Source organism: Xylocopa sonorina, chromosome 9, assembly GCF_050948175.1.
Source record: "Xylocopa sonorina isolate GNS202 chromosome 9, iyXylSono1_principal, whole genome shotgun sequence".
Taxonomy (NCBI): Eukaryota; Metazoa; Arthropoda; class Insecta; order Hymenoptera; family Apidae; genus Xylocopa; species Xylocopa sonorina.
Genome location: NC_135201.1, coordinates 11,897,661 through 11,914,580, shown reverse-complemented (window position 1 = coordinate 11,914,580; position 16,920 = coordinate 11,897,661). Strand labels below are relative to the sequence as shown.

Here is a 16,920-nt window from a genome sequence, read left to right as displayed (position 1 = left end):
GTTCGGACATGTTTGCAACTATATTTGTTGTCGCTGATAACGTTATCAACAGATAACAGGAAACAGGCATTCGATTTTTTCATTTTAAGGAATAATGTTTGTCAGGCCGAGAAAATCTGAGAAAACGCAAGAAAATTATATTTCGAACAAAAATAGTACTCCTTTATTAAATGTTACGTTGATAGCGTGAAAATTTCGAGATATAACAAATCTAGACAATCGTTGTATACAATCCGCTATTTATACATCGCTAGCATATCGCTAGCAACTTTTACTCCCTTGATAACCATAAATATGTATGTGTATACATATATACTATAAGTACACGCTATGTATATTCGAGCTGTACAAAGCATTAGCTTTATAAAAATCATGTTTGAACAGGGCTGGTGACTTTTGAACCTTACGACTGTTTGTACAAGTTTTTTAAACTATGTTCTTTCCTTGCTTCCTTTTTTCCTTTTACACCCATAGTACGCGTTAGAAAAATGTACAGTTATTAATACTTTGGTTAGCGGCTAAATTGCATTATCTTCTTTTACAACGACGAGCATAAAAAACGTGTAATTCACAGTCACAAACGAAGAATAGTCTACAAAGTATCAAACCTGTTAACGTAGAAAATAAATATCCTACACTACTATAAAAACTTTGGTTTTTTTTTTTATTACCTTTTCCTCTTTTCTATCGATTATCCAATTTTAAGTAGATTTACCCCAGACAGATACCTTAATTATATACGTATATACACAGGTATTAAAAAAACATCTCCTTTTTAAAGACTTCCTACTTGTTCTCTATCTGTACGTTAGTATAAAAATGTATATGCGCATGTGTGTATGTATATGTGTGTGTTACCTGTGCGACAACTGAACTAATCTTTCACTCTGCATCTTCCTCCGAAGGAGAGTCTCCTCCTTTCGATGCTCCCACAATCGAATCTCGCAGGCGTTGCTTAACAGAAACGGCGCCCCGCATCAGTCTTATCATCAACTTAATTTTAAGCGTAGCAAGGCATTAGTATATGCTCTGTCGAAAGAAGAAAGGAGAAACGAAGCAAGAGGCGCGCGGGGAAACCGGAAATCTGACTAGTATACGAAATATACACTACTTATATGTATATACTACTACTAGACGTTTGGAATCACTTGCTTGATCCATTGCCCCGCTTTCAAGTTAATACCAAGTCGCAAACATATACTGGGTTTATTTCCGTATTGAAACTCTTTGCATTCGAAATCTCGCAGTGATTCCAAATTGTAAGTTGAATGCAAAATAGAATATATCCGAGTATGAGTCGTCCGTGGTTACTTGTAGTATTGTACGTCGTCCAGCATATTATCCGATGAGGAAAGAGTTAAGCTACGCTCCTCGTGCATCCCTTTAGCGTAATTAATTTGCTGCGACACCTGTTTCAAAGTAACATACATGTAATTATGTACTATAGATTATAGATTATGCATTGATACTAACTCTTTTGGCCACTTCCTCGTTGTCGCAACGAACTTTTGGTCTCCTAAAGAGTTCTGGCCCGTCCACGTTTACGGTTATCGCTGAATCTGATCTAGATATTAATTCGATATAGTACAGAGTGACGCCGTTGCTTTCTAATTTATGCATTGGTTGACAATACAAAAGATCTGCCAGACTGACTTCCGTTACTACCCCTTTGGTACCACCCGAAATCACGCGAACCCTTTCGTTAGAAACGAGGACCCGCAGATTCTCCGTTCCGCTTCGCAGACACTCGTATGCTACGAATAACTCTGTATAATTGTGATCGTTTATTAAATAGAGAAATTCTTGGCCTTCTGCTTGTTGGCGGTTATAGGGCGGTAATAGCCCAGCGGAACCACTGGCCACGCGAGGAGACCTATCACGTTTCGGTATCGCACGATGGGCACTGAAAATATCGAAAAGAGACGTGATAGTATTGAGATTATCACTAAATGTTAGACCTTAAAAAATATATACCTTCTGCTGGTTTCTCTCACAGCAGTAGCAGTCTCTGTGGCAAGATCTAGCACTCCTACTACCGGCTTGGTAATAGTCCCAACTACTCCTTTCCCAAATCCAGCAAAGAAACCCTGCAATTATTCACTCAACTTATACGTATCATTTATTTTACAGTCAATCGAAGGATATTGAACATTTTAACACGTACGGGAAATCCTTCATTCGTCGCTCCATCATATGTCTGTTTGAAGATGCTAGTCACTCCACCGAGCAATCCAAAACCGAATCCTTTCAATCCGGCTACTAAATGGTCACTACTACCTGCCGTGTTGGCTCGAATTCTCTGTCTAGCTTCCTCGTGCCTTTCGTCCATTATAACTCTTCCTAATCCGTCGGATAGAGATTCTGTTACCTTCGCAGCGGAGTTCGATATACCGTGCGTGACATTTTTCACTAAAGTCTTCACGCTTCCTTCGTAAATTAAGCCAGACACCCCTTCTGTGACATCGTTTACGAAACCTAGGGGGTTGCCTAGGAAATCTACCGATCCTAATATCACCGCAGCTTGCCATTTTAATTCCTAGAAGAAAGCACAGATATATATTCTGTTCACGTGAAATTGAAAGTGAATCAAGAGATAAAAAATGTTTGCGATCGTACATCTTTGAAGTGTTTTATAATGGAATGTACTAGGAACTGAGTGCTCTCGAACGGATGCTTCTTAATAAAGGGCTCTAATTCGATAGTGGCGTCTTCGAATTTGATTAACGTCAACCCCAACTGCCTTTTTATGGCTTGGAGATGGCGTGGCAGTTTCGTTGTAGTGAGCACGCTCAGTTTCACCTAAAATCACCATTTATATATCATCACTTCCATAAAGATATCAATTGACGACGTTTACCTGACTAGGAACAATCTTTAACGCGCCAAAGTAGTATCGTTTAGCATGCGCAGCAGATACTTCGGAGATAAACCTCTGCGCTTTAAAATCATTCTCGTCTACAGGCACTTCCAGCTCTGATCTTCCTGCCCCAACGAAGGCAACCAGTTTCAATATCAGCTTTTCTTCTAAGTGTATGCATAGTGGTTTGATGCTAACCACCACGTGCTTGTATATTTCTGCATTTTGGTTTTTCGATTTCAACTTCTCCGCGACCACGTGTATAGCTGGCCTGTGTTCACTCTCGGTCCTAGTCGAGCGTGTTACATAAAGTACAGAAGTGCATTGTGCTTCGAATAGTTGATTGTCGATTTGTATATCCTCCACGCTCAAGTCTACAGTGGTATTGATAGGAGTTTGGACCAGTTCTAACGAAATACCAGCCAAACGAGCAAACAACAGCTCCTCGACTGGTCTTCGAGAAACAATCGATAGGCCTAAACCAGCTGTCAAATTGATTTTCAACTCCAATTCTCTGGAGTTCACCCTCTCTGCATCACTGTTTAATTGAGTTGGTCGATGGCTGACTGCAATGTGCGACCAGTCACGTTCTTCTAATAATGCAAATGTCTTTTTCTGTAAGAAATCGTTGCATTCGTATTTTTAAGTCTCTACCATTACACATTGGCCTAACTGACTATATTTAATTTTCACAAAATATTAGTTAAATAATTGTAAACGTTTAATATTCCTGTACCCTTTCTTTAATGTCCAACACTTGAAGTACTCTCGTTGGACCATCAGTGGTCACTGTAACAGAAAGGAAACCGGACCCTGGCCTTAACTTTTGTCTACCAACGCGTTGCTCAATTGGAGGAGGATTCGTGTGCGTTTGAGGGCCCAATACCGCTTCGCTCCCTAAAAAGGCACGCAGAAGCAATAGGGTAATTAGCATTTCGACGAGGATTGAGTAGCTGGATAAAGAATCAGAAAATTTCAGATACTGAATACATGCATTTTGTTATTCGATGAGTACTAGCGCGAACGAAAAAAAAAAGAAAAAAAAAGAAAAAAAAAACAAGCAAAAATTTGAGCGCTTACGATACTTATAGTTGATGATTTTAATGTATATTTCCGAATCTATACGTACACATTTGCCAACGAGCGACACTGCCGCCTGCAACATTATCATTATGAGTTCAAGATTCTCGGGAATGATATGATTCGAAAGACTAAACGGGGGAAACAACTAAATGTTCCAACTTAATCCAACGCAAGAGATACAGGAACTAATATACTGTAGCCACTTTATTTAAACGGAGATAATTTTGTTCGTTTCTGTTCTTTCACGGGTCAATTTTTTACCTTACACGTAGAACCTTACAAATGAAGAAAGATCGTTTCGATTAAAGAAAATCTAAATTTGCGTGGCAGTGATGATACTCAGTAAGCAAATTATACACGTGAAAGCATTGGCAAATAAAATAAAATGATATGATAGTGAATTTATATCATAGAACGGATTCGATACAATCGGAAAGCTTTGACAATATTACGTTTTGCAAAATTATCAATATAGTTCCACTTGTGTATTCTGCATATAAAAAGATCTATGTAAAAATGATGAACAGATCTATAGATAGAGGCGTTGCCAAGATATTGTTCGGTGAAGTTCAATCGTAACCATCCAAACCTTCGTGTAGTCCCATGAATCCATCTTTGGATTGCACGCACATATTCTTGTGGGCACAACATAATCGTCCATCATCCGTGAATCGCCAAGTTTGAGTGGATCTCCTTCGAGGATCAGGTTTTCTTAATGCGAGGGCGCAATAAGTAAATGGCTGAGGCGCTGTACCCGCTATATCCAACACTAAAACAGTCTCTGGAGCTTTTGAATGCTTGTCCCTTGGGGGACTGGACCCTAGCCGTGAAAAAGAGTATCTTAATGCATATTGCAAAAGGACAAAGTTGATGAATAAAAATTCCGCTCGACATACCTTCATGTTGCAATTGACCATCAGCAGTCATCCTCCATAATTGACACCTGGCCCCATACTGTTTTCTACGTAATGCGACCCAGTTACCAGGACCAGCTTCCAAAACTAGTCTTTGCGTTTCAACGTCTAAAGGATCCAAACCACCCTCTCCTGTTCCCAGATCGCAATCAGTTTTGAATGTGCCTGTTTTTAAAAATTAGAGGAAAATTATAAAGAAAAAGAACTGTACTGCAATAGGATATAAAGAAAGCATGATCATATTATAATCGCGGACTTCTCTACGTATTTAAATATACCACTAGGAAAAACTGAATTACCCGTGAACGCAATGTAAATGAAATTCTCGTATGTGAGAACTCTGCCCTCTCCAAGCATGTTCAAATCGTAAGTGGCTGTCACACCCCCAGGAGCAGTGAGAACCAGGCCAGCAGATTGTATAGGTTCGTCTAAGGCGTATGGCACGGAGGAGTGCGGTCTGACCGTCCATTGAAGGTTATCGTGTACGGTAACCTACGAGAATACACTTGAAAATAATTTCTAATTAATTCAGTTAAGCGGTCTAGAAAACGTTTGCGGGTAAGTATCCGTTTCCAAGGGTGTTTGATAAGAAACTTATCGATTAATCACCTGATTTACTACCAATGGCACTTCTGAAAAATTATCTACTCTTATGGGTGGTGGCATGGTGTCGGCATCAGTGAACACTATGAAGTACGTGCTTTCCTGCAAGACCACATCTACCCGAAGAAAATACATCTTCCCTGTAGTGTCTCTGATGTTAATCGTCAACGAATAGTTATCATCCAATTTGATGCCACCTGACCACATACAATCTTTAACATCCATGATCCGCATGCACAGAAGCAAATCTTTATCTAGACGCGGCCAATGGAACGGCATATGACAGTCTGACATAATTTTGACATAAGTTGCTTGAGCGTCTGGATGACTCTAAAAATTGATTTTTCCTTTTTTTTAACAAAAGAACACCATTGTGAAATGAAAATGAATGTTACATCGTTACTTACAACTGTCGTAGTAAAGCACTTCTGAGCTAGTTCCAGAGTGGAACTCGATTTATTGTGCAGCTGATATCGTGGCGATAACGTAACCACACTTGTGGCTCTGTATTTTCCTCTAGCTATCCTCGTGGCTACACTAATTAGGTATACTATGTCAGGTCTGCCGTCGCGAAGAGATATTCTGAGGCGATGCACCTGAAGACACAAAAGTATTATTCGTATTCGCTTCTTATGTTGAATGAATTCATTCCATATTTGTGAACCTGTATTCCCGGTTGTAAATGAAAATGCTGAGACCATTGAGGGATTCCCTGGGGATGCACTGAAGTGCCAACTCTCACGGATAACGTTCTGCTGGCTTCCTCGTCGCTGAAAGAAAATAACAGCGGTGCCACCATTCTAGCTTTCTCATTTTCCTCAAATTGCCCCGCCGCCTCCATTCCAACTCCTTCTTGTCTGAACACCAGCGGCAGACCAGTTTTATTTATGATCCAATACGGTGCAGTGATATTAATCTGTATGGCGGAGCCTTTCTCCACATTAACGGCTGCATGGAGATGTAATATTCTTCCAGAGGAATCTGTGAGCCTCAAACGAGCAGTGAAAGAGTTGGCGTTCGGCGGCAACAACATCTGTGAAGAATATTTCGATTTTAAGTAATATGAAACCACATTGGAATGAAATGGGAAACCGGACAATTTACCCACCGTTCCCGACCCAGGATATCCATCCAACTGTATAGTGATTTCCAGCTGTTCTTCGATATTTACGGTATGTAAATCTGCGCTACCACCGCGTGCTATCCTGCCAGTCTCTGTGCCGATCTCGAACAGTAATTCGTGTGGTAATAAATTAGTTAACGTAAGAGGAGCCATCACTGTTATAATGTGAGCTGGCAACATCTGGCTCAAATCCAGTGGGTAATTATCTCTCATCACGGCCACGCACATTCTGTAGAACAGGACAATCTACAAACGTCCGGCAACACGTACGTTGCTACGGCACTACGTGGACATCCGCCGGGAGCAATAAATCATATTTGGTGGTACGCGATCATTCACCCCCGGCGGAAGTCAATCTATTAGCCCGCAGCACATATTTTCCATTTATTTATGGAAACACAGACATACCTAAATATATTATTATGGTTGGTTCTACACGTAATACGGTTCTCTATAACTTCTAGCGGTTTCTTTACTACGGTCCAATCTATGGTCTCTGTACAATATTGAAACAAATTGTTCAAATTGATCGGTTTCAGACACATTTGTACACCGGTGTGCGTTAAAGGGACCGATATGGTGGTTTGTGCAGGTACTTGAAGAACTCTATCACTAACAGGCATAGATAGTGGTAGATCTACAAAGAAATTTATGAAATTTATACTTTCAATTAACGACGATTAGATTCACTTTGCAAGGAGTAGACAAGCGACCTACATCCAAATTGGCTTAAAGATTTCTCTATCTTGATATCCACGGTGTGCTTCAACTTATTGGATATTTGTAAAGCTGACCTGACAGTTACTAATTTTCTAGCCGATCCTTCTAACTCAACAGCGAATACTATTCTAGCCTTTGGTGTTAACATCTGAAACTGAGAGCAATCATTTAGATATAGCAAGCAGTAAAAAAGGCTGCAATCTATACACGAACATATCTAAGACTAGACGCCGACCCTGCAATTATCAATTACATTATTTGTTACATTAATTTTTTGAACGACTACTAAAAGTACTTATAAATCATTGGAATGAAACAAGAAATCCCCAATGCCTAATTTCGTTATTCGGCGTTTAGCCTGAATGGTCGAATGAATTGCGATGTACCAATGTTGTATCCATTTGTGCACCAGCGATGTTCGCGCTCGCATGACGAAAGTATATTCCGACACGATCAACAGTAACGGGATCCACGGGTCTCCATCCGTTGACAAGTACTGTGATCTGGTGTCTCCTAACGGTATGCGTGGCGTGATGCCTCAATTTCCCTCTTCCTTCAAAAGTGAACGGGATAGTATCGCCTGGTGCTACTTCCAGCCATGTGTCGTCTTTCTCGAAAACGTTCGCAGCTTTAAAATTCTGTCCTACATCCTTGGTATCGTCTGCAGTAGCGATGATGGTCTTGAACCACAACTTGCAGCCAGTCTCGTTTCTCAAAGCGAAAGGGATGAAAGGCATGCGTCGTCGGTACGCCTGTCCGTTGCTCGTTTTGTTCATATGCACGTCCTTACCGGTGGTCGAATAGAAATCCTGCATCCAGTTGTTTTTAACCAGCTCTATCAACTCGATCAACGTGGATGTTATGTTAACATCGACGGAATCCTGCGAGTCTATAGACATCTGTAATCGTTTTGCGTTGAGGGAATTAGTTAGCGTCTGTTCCCACTGTACGGTGGAGCGCCAGGGTTCGACGAACGGTTCCCAACCGCTCAAAACTCTATTGTAATAATCGATGCTAAATGTGGCCGATACTGTTCCAGGGCCCATACATTGTTGCTTCAAATTAAGATCCGATAAGGTTACTTCTAACAACGGTACGTCAGCGTCTCTGCAGTCGTCAATGATGCATATCCTGGCGCAAGAAGTCTGTAGTTCAACAATATGGAAGGCAGACTCGCTACTCGGGCCAATGTCTGAATTAGGCACCGCGTTTTGGGTCAGCCATAGGGCTGCTTCGTCCAACTGGCCGTTGCAGAGATCCAAAGCCGATCTGCAGTCGGCATCAGTGAATCCCAGAGCCATCAGCTTCTGCACTTGCTTCTCCTTAAGCGTCAACGCTTCGCCTGAACGTTGTTTAGCTACCAGAGTTTGTTTTGGTAGGGAACTGAGCATTCTAGAGAACATGGTTACATCGTGATAACTTAATCGTACGCAGAGAGGTTGCAGCTGTATTTCGAGACATTTGTCCTGTGTTAGATCTAAACTAGCTCCAACAGGATCTATTATAGAGAGCGCAGTCTCCTCTTCTAGACCCAGAATGCAAGAGAATAGTTCACAGTGAGATAAATTGCAAGAGAGAGGCTTCTCTCCTTCCTGAGGAACGGAACGATAAGAGAGAACGGCCGTACTTCGTAAGATAACAGCATTCGTGTCACGGACCGATGTGTCTTCGACGATGACTAGTTCCGAATCGGTGATATTAATCTTAAGCTCAAATGGGGTCGTAGTTGCGGCGTTGTTTTCGCTTTCCTGATTGCTCTCGGTAGCCGTTTGCATGATTCCGAGGATAGGTTCCGGCTCTATGGAATTCAACATAAGAAAGTCCCTCACAGCCTCCCACCAATCTAAAATGGCAGTAAGACGCATGCTATGTACCAGAATAGTCGTGGCTGCGTTTGCCTTACGTCTTCTATGATGAACCTCGGCCTGGACACGGTTTTCGTTGTTCGAATTCCTCAAAGGTTGCAAAATACTCGTAAATACATTCGACTGTTTGTTAGCAGGCTCATCCTGGAACCTCATATCCGTGATCAATATTTCTTGGGAGACCAAATCAATGTCCTGCGATCCATCGCTTAAAGAGTCCAACGTCAGTCTGGATTTGATAAAATTAATACAGGCCAGAGCCGCGATATTGTGATTCGGATGCAGCTTTACAGTTACATTTACTAGTTCCAAAGTGATGCAGGACCTCTTCCAAATCTTCCCCTTGTTGTCCACGCTGACTATGGAATACTCGACAGTCCTATTAAGGTCTTGCATGAACTGCCGTAGATCATCCAGATTTTCACCGATATTATACGAAAGGAGGCCTCGAACCAGAATGTATTGGGCAGGATCCAAAGCACAGTCCATTGTAGACAGCGTCCCGTGAATGCTAAGGTCTGGAATCTCTCTACTAATGTAGGTATCCAGGTTTCTTTCTATACGCAGCTTCAAATGGCACACCTCAGTGAGCAGAGAGGAACCAAGTTTCTTGATGTAAAAGCAACCAACCATCAGAGCGTCTATATTCTTGTCCCGATCGTCGCATTTCATCCTCTTTGCTGCGTAGATGTCCATATTAACCAGCTCAAGGAACATTATATCCAGCATGCACCTGTCCACCACTTCTGACGTCTCGAAACGATTATGAGCGGTGAGCTCGCCCAGGTCGAGGAGTATCAATTCGTCCGACCTAGAACTGACTGGCAATAGGATCACAGGTGCGCCTGCCTCTAATTCCAACGATAATCTCATACTCCTTCTGTTTGTGTCGATTATAGCTCCAACTCCGGCTCTCAGATTAGCCATGATAGTCCACAGCTGAGAGAAATGACCGAAAAAGGCTTGAAGCTCTGCCACGAACCGCTGAGTGTGCACATAATGGACCGCGGACATTTCCAATTTCAATCTAGCGTCGTAAGGTCGTTTTTCGGAGTCCAAGTAGCTGGAATATTGGAAATTTAAAGCTTTCCTACCCGACGAAAGGAACCTCTCTCTATAAAATCTTCCGTGCGGGGTCAGATCTAACAAAGACATGGAACCCAGAGATCCAATCACCTTAGTCTTCCCGTTGCCCTTTAAAATGTGCATGCTAGCGTTCGATACATTAGCTTTCGCGATCTCTCTCTCGGACTGTATCAAGACCAAGGTCAGAGACCTAACTTCTATCTCGGTTTCCGACCGTAGCGACAAATTATCCGCCTTGTCCAACTGATCCATGTCTATGGAAGCTTGGTGCATGGTGACTTTGGAAGTGGTTCCCGAGGGACCTGCGAAACCAAAGAAATCAAACACTACCATCCAAGATTCCACGCTTATGACTAGATCCAGACAGTTGAAGTCCACGGTGACCATCTTCTGGTAAAACTGATTCTTAGGCGGCTGTTCACTGTCCGGTTCCGTTATGGTGATGCTCAGCAATACCAAATTCTCTTCGCTCGTCGACGCGCCGGGCGACGGAGGCGGAGTATTCGGAGTGTGCGCTAAGGAAACTGGTTTTCTACGCCAGTGGGCTGGAATCGTGCCGTACAATGTATCCGTTTCCAATCTATCGGGCAAACTTCCGCGACCGAACTCACTCCTGAACTGTTGGGCGTACGCAAAGTCAGGGCAGGACTTGGAAACGCCGGCTAGAAGTTTGGCGCGTGTTGGCGCTGATGATTGCATCATGCAACGATGTCTCGAGCCGATAGGGCACAGGAGATCCTCCATGAGAAGATACCGCAGGGCGACTTGAATGGTGGATTCGTTTCTTTGCAGTTTCTCGTATTTTACGACGAAGTCCCTCATGGATAATTCGACTAGGGGCTGTTCGAGCGTACCTTGTTTCAGTTCCACACCCAACGTGGGCAATTCGAATAGAACTTTGATGGAAAGATCAAGTTTCTCGGAGTAATTCGGCACTTTGCTCATTACTTCAGATTTCTGGACAACTGGCACAGACACTGGCATGGAGAATAGCCTGTTCGTAGTATCCAATAGCTGTTCATACTGTCCACGAGACAGAGATACCTTCAACGGCGTCATCACAACTCCGTGAACCTGAACGATAGGGTTGTTGGAGAACTCGTTGTCAAGATAGAAACTTGGACTTTGTGCTAGCATATTCTCTTTCTCGACGACGACTTTCAACACGGTGTCGTGCAAAATCGGTTTACCTGATCGCTCGCAACAGTAGATCACTTCGGCTCTCAAAGGGAGATTACTGTGGACCTGACTGACGTTGGCAGATATCTCCAATGAATACAGATTCATATCCCTCACCTCTAAAGTTACCTTATGCTTTGCCATTGGGCCTGGATGCGGCTCATGTTGCAGAGACATAGTGCCAAGATGGGCTACAAACACCTGTCTACTATGAGATGATCGGGGAATCACCAAAACGGGACTGTCTAGAAGCACGTCCAGCTTCAAAGACAGAGTACCTGAATTTTCCAAGTCCATGGACATGCTTGGCAAACGTCTACGCGGCGGGATGGACCAATCTTCTGCGTTTACCAGCCCTATAGCCATATCTGTGGCAGCTGCGCTGATGTGCCGCGCGAAATTGCTCAGATACTGCTTAAATTCGTCGGCACAAGAACGTAGCTCTGACAATAAGTGTGGAGCGTGAGTGTACCACACGCTACCTATGCGAATGGTTAAGTCTATCAAGGTCTCTATTCCATCCTGTTGTTGTGCGCAAGATTTCGTGCTCTTGTTTGCTGAAAACCACAAGGCTTCTAATTGATCAGGTAAATGACCGGTAAAATGTTCCAGCGGATGCTGAAGTGGATCAGTTATGGGGTCCCTTCCAACACTGATGATCCTCTGGTGCGTTTTACCAGTCGGTGTTTGATCCAGGACCTGCAAACCGCCCAGTGATCCAGAAATGGAGGCATTCGCTGCCAGTGTAGCTCTAATGCGGGCGTCACACATCGTGGCTGTAGCTATTTTCTGGCCCACCAAATGGTTATCCTGCATTACCGCCCTTAAAAGTAGCACATTTAGTCTATGAAAATCGAAAGTTATCTCCGTGTTAGTGGAAATCTTTGGCTCCTCCACTGGTTGATTCGAAAGCGACTCTTGTCTTTCGATACGCGGTCTCCTCTTGCGAGAGGGAAAGATCCTCCTAAAGAATCCCATTAGCTCCACTATAGTCTCCTGATTTGCAATAATGTCTAAGTTGTTGAACTGTATGTTGGCCACTCTTAGAGTCTCCAATGTATCGTACACTAAAGTTAACTCGACAACGATCAGAGCTTCTGAATCCATTTTTTCAAGATCGATTAAAGAATTATTCCGTGGGGAATGAGGAACATTTGTTTTGCTTGCTAGATTAGACAAAGCGTTGGTCAAAGCGACTGGAGAGGTTAGTCTTCTTGGTACGTTGTGATCAGGAGATCCGGGAGAAACTGGTGACACAGGAGATGTTGGTTCGGAGTCCCTCAGGCTGCCAGAAATACTGTCCATTCCTACATGTTTGTGGCTGGCCACCAATAATTCAAAATCTGGACCAAATTCTTGAAGAGCATCGACAAGAAGCAGCCCATGGACAGACAGAGAGACATTCATGTCTGTCGTTCTTTTGCTGAAAGCTGCACGAACCCCGGAAACCTGCAGTTCCGCTACGCTGCGACCCCTGGACTGCAGTTCGAAGGTCATTTGATCGATCATGAATTGTACCATCACTGCATGGCTCAAATATTTGTCCAGACCCTCTTCCTTTTTCGGACTTTCTGGTTCCGCGTTACTTACGTCCGTCTGCGGAATACCGGTTGACTTTGAAAAGCTAGAAACCAAACTGTACATCAGTCGAATCGCCTCAACTTTCTGTTCGTTCACGTGGACCACTAGTCTTGGCAAATTTCCAGTAATAGTCACAGATGGTAAGTTTGGATCGGATGAGACGAATACTCGTCGTTCGATTTGCAAGGATATATTGAAACGCTCCAGAACATGTAAACTGGACATGCCACGGATTCGTACATGCTTCCAGTTATCCTTCACTTTTCCTACAAGAATCTGCAGGTCTACTAGATCGATCGAATAGTGATCGTATAGCTTCTGATGTAATGCCGTCTCGGATATAGTCTGAAAATCCTGCACAGAGCCGTTTTCTTGACTTCCAGGTGGTGTAGAGCAAGGCGTCTCGAATCTCTCGTCCTCGTCATCACTGTTCAGTTCGGGAGAGCCTGGTTTGATGACTACTTCGTTGCTTTGTACGTTGTTCGACAGGTGAAGTTTTCCGAAGTCTACAACCACCACTACGGCATTTGGATCGGTGAAATTCTCTACCAACAGAATCTGTGGAGCGGATATATTGAACTGCAAGTCCCATGAAGAACGATACACCAGGTCCCCGTCTAAGATTTGTTCCCAGTTCTTGATGAGCTGCCTTCGAGTTCTACGTTTCATCGCTTGCAATCTTTGATTGGACGATGTCCTGTGTGGCTTCCATATGAAATCTGTAAGCCAATGTATCACCACAGGGTTGTACACTATGTCTAAAGATCTGGAATTCACTTGCAGCCAATGATCGGCATTCAAGTGCAATGGTCTTTTCTCGTAAGTCAATTCGAATAGATGTTCAGGCAATTGACTGGTCAGCTTTTCCGTAGAGCTACGTACCCTCGAATTTATCGTGGGTATTACTTGAGGTTGCACCAATATCGGGAATGTGGAATTCTCCGTGAGATAATCGTGCAGATATAGAGCACCTAAGCTGATAAAGAACTTGTGCGACCCATACCTGGGCCTCGAATCGTAACTCAAATTCACTCTTTCGAACTGCAGCTCTACTGCTTTTACAATCTCGTCGTCGTTCTTTATCGTACAAAGGGAGAAAGCGCCTTTCGATAAAGTAAAATTGAATTGACCAAACACCGTGTCCCGACGTAGTAAGGTATCATCGTCTATCGTGTCTGCCAAAACGTCCAATAGTTCTCCATCGAACGTTGAAGATGTGCTCTGGGTATTGGTGCTCGACGTCTTCGAATACCAGCCCCACCACTGCGGAAACCACTGCACTAACATACCCCTGGGTTGAGGCACGTTCGCGTTCGAACTTTGTACCATTTTTGGCGGTCTGACCCTGTACATTGCTATTTCTCTTAATGTTCTAAGCTCGTCGAAACTGCGTTCTTGTTCTACCTTCTCTTTCAACAATTTGACATCCGAAGGTAAAATGCTAGTTGGCGTTCCTATAAAATAGTACATCTAATTAGTATCAAGAAACAGGGAAAAGACTTTTGTAACTTTGATTGAAATACCTAGTAATTTAACGTAACACTCCACATACAAGATATTTTCTTTGCCTCTTTGGAGAATGTCTTCCCAAGTTGGTTTAGATCGCAAAGCGTGTTTTCCTATATGACACCTTATTGCATATTTCCACCATTCTTTTGGCGCTGTTGACACGCTGACTGTCGGACGACACCGTCTTTGTTGCTTACATCGATCTATATCTTTCAAGCCTTTTATGCATTTTATTATTTGATCGTATTGCACCTAACAGAAGGAAAAATAGAGCACTTAGAACAAATTTATTATTTAAATAAGAAAAAATATGTAGATATTCTATGTGTACATCTGTGAGACATAATGGAACATCATCTAACAAGAGATCGACGATCATCCTCGGTCTACTCGTAGATCTCAATGGTCGTTCCGATCTATCCCTTTTGATATGAGCTCTCGCATTCACGGGTGATAAAATATGATTCTTTATTATATTTTTTGGCTCGCTCATGGCAATCTAAAAACAAGTAGGCATTATCTCTAAAACTACAGATTAACCATTTTATTTCTTCAGTTGGGTGATTTATAGAAAATAAATATATACAGCTAAATCACCGAGATTCAGAGAACCAAAAAATTCGTCTTTTTTCAAATGGTTCCAATAGATGGAAAGCCTGTCTAGTTCCATAAGTTTGAAGGAAGCATCTGTGAGATTCCAGGACGTGGAACCAGGTATCCAACTGGCATCGCAACTTTGCGCAGTCAAGCCTCCTATAGTTACACCGAGCGCAATACCGGTACCTATCGATACAAATGATATTTTCGGTAATGTACATTCGCTTCTTCTAAGAAAGTCTTCGCTAAATGTGGAAAATTTCCTACCATCCGGTAGTGTCACGCCATCTTCATATCTAATATGAACATCTTTAATATTAAGCTGCAAATTTTCGATAATGTTTGTGATCAATGAGGTCCCATAGTTCACCCATGAACTGTAACTGACAGCATAATAACCAGGATCCCTTTCTGTGTCTGCCCTCCATCTTGCTTCCAATGAATCTAATCGACTCAGTTTATATTCTAAAATTGCCAGTTCCTCTGCTTCATTATCGAACTAAAAAATACAATATTCGTAATTACATCAAGCAATACAAACGGTACAGAAAAACTTTAATTCATGTACCTCACTTAAACTGATTGGTCCAGCAACCAGATAAAGCTGCTCTATTACTATGACCCACGAGGCTGTCCTTATTTGACGAACTGGTACCTGCAACCTGACTTTACCAATGAATCCTGCTTTTATTTCCACTGGTAAACCAATGTGACGTAGAGCCTCCTTCTTCAAAGGCAGATTTTCCAATTCCACTTCGCCTACAGAAGAATACCCATTTCTAAATGAAAACCTTTAATTTTAGCTCGTTTAATTATGTTACAACTATAAGGCATATACTCCACCCAAGTAACTATCAGAATCAGAATTATAAAATAATGGTAAGCTGTATTGGTTTACAGATCATTTTAACATTCAACGAATTACGAATACATTTCGTAACTGATTAAGAGAACGTTGCTTAGAAATAGATTCAAGACTATTAAAAAATAGACCAGACGATATACAAACAATTTCATTAAGAACCGATTAATGACAATGATTAGTTTCAATGAAAAATGTATAATTTTAAACTATATGAATGACTAGAGTAAAAAACATAACCTTACCAGACAGTAAAGCGATGCTCAACTGATCAGTATTTAAATTTTCTACATATTTTCCGAGGTAATTATTCAGCACCCAGGCGACGAGTCCTTCCAGCATTTTGAAGGATTAAAAAATTCCTTAATAGCTACGTGAACAATCTTATGTACAGAAACAGGCATAAGTATGTACTACTTAGGTTATGTTTGTCGAGTTTCGTTGAATTTTTCGAAACTCACGAGTTAACAGCGTTTATGGATCGCATGGTCGGCGAGATGCAGCTCTTCTTAAACGAAAGTAGCATTTTTCACGTTTAAACAATAGTTTCTTTACTACAAAAACGACGGGGGAACCCGTTAACTATTGTAAGTCATATCAAACAGTCCTCATCGATCGTGACCGCACCGACGTTTCATACGTCGAACTATTTCGACATCATGGATGGAACTTTGAAACTTGTGATTATTTATAACGAGACGCTCGATCTTTTTTTCTTTATCATGTAAAATTACGATTGTACGAAGGGCTCTTTAGACATTATGTTAAATGCATTATCATATATCAAGTGCACGGATTACAACGTCGAGAAATGGACTAGAAATTACATCGATTATTTAGATTGCTAAAAAATATTGAACAAAGTTTTAATCGTGTACATTACTGCATGCAAATTTTTCATCAATCGAATCGGCAGATCTTATTCTTGCGCATTTTTTAGG

General features: G+C 42.0%; 1 protein-coding gene across 3 annotated transcripts; it reads right to left on the bottom strand.

Annotated features, from left to right (window-relative positions):
• Positions 1–308: 308 nt before the first annotated feature.
• Positions 309–16,735, bottom strand: Vps13d (vacuolar protein sorting 13D). Of its 3 annotated transcripts, XM_076901954.1 has the most exons (24): positions 16,225–16,735; positions 15,686–15,876; positions 15,385–15,616; positions 15,107–15,303; positions 14,852–15,019; positions 14,535–14,772; positions 7,687–14,465; positions 7,298–7,454; positions 6,989–7,217; positions 6,566–6,809; positions 6,122–6,490; positions 5,865–6,053; positions 5,464–5,787; positions 5,154–5,346; positions 4,837–5,019; positions 4,530–4,760; positions 3,987–4,013; positions 3,594–3,754; positions 2,858–3,472; positions 2,617–2,799; positions 2,165–2,536; positions 1,975–2,087; positions 1,474–1,903; positions 309–1,409 (listed from the first exon to the last, which is right to left on the bottom strand). In XM_076901954.1, exons 1-24 carry the CDS (start codon positions 16,319–16,321, stop codon positions 1,308–1,310), a joined length of 12,024 nt encoding a protein of 4,007 aa, XP_076758069.1. In that variant the 5' UTR covers positions 16,322–16,735; the 3' UTR covers positions 309–1,307. The 3 variants fall into 3 exon arrangements, with proteins under 3 accessions (XP_076758069.1, XP_076758070.1, XP_076758071.1); XM_076901955.1 differs by lacking the exon at positions 3,987–4,013; XM_076901956.1 differs by lacking the exons at positions 14,852–15,019; positions 15,107–15,303; positions 15,385–15,616; positions 15,686–15,876; positions 16,225–16,735 and having other exon boundaries at positions 14,564–14,669.
• Between the last annotated feature and the right edge of the window lie 185 nt (positions 16,736–16,920).

Coding starts and splice junctions, on each gene's coding strand:
- Vps13d (XM_076901954.1), bottom strand. CDS start 16,321: ATGCTGGAAGGACTCGTCGCCTGGGTGCTGAATAATTACCTCGGAAAA. Junction 15,877..16,224: donor GAGCATCGCTTTACTGTCTG/GTAAGGTTATGT, acceptor ATTCTTCTGTAG/GCGAAGTGGAATTGGAAAAT. Junction 7,455..7,686: donor CACAAATGGATACAACATTG/GTACATCGCAAT, acceptor GATTGCTCTCAG/TTTCAGATGTTAACACCAAA.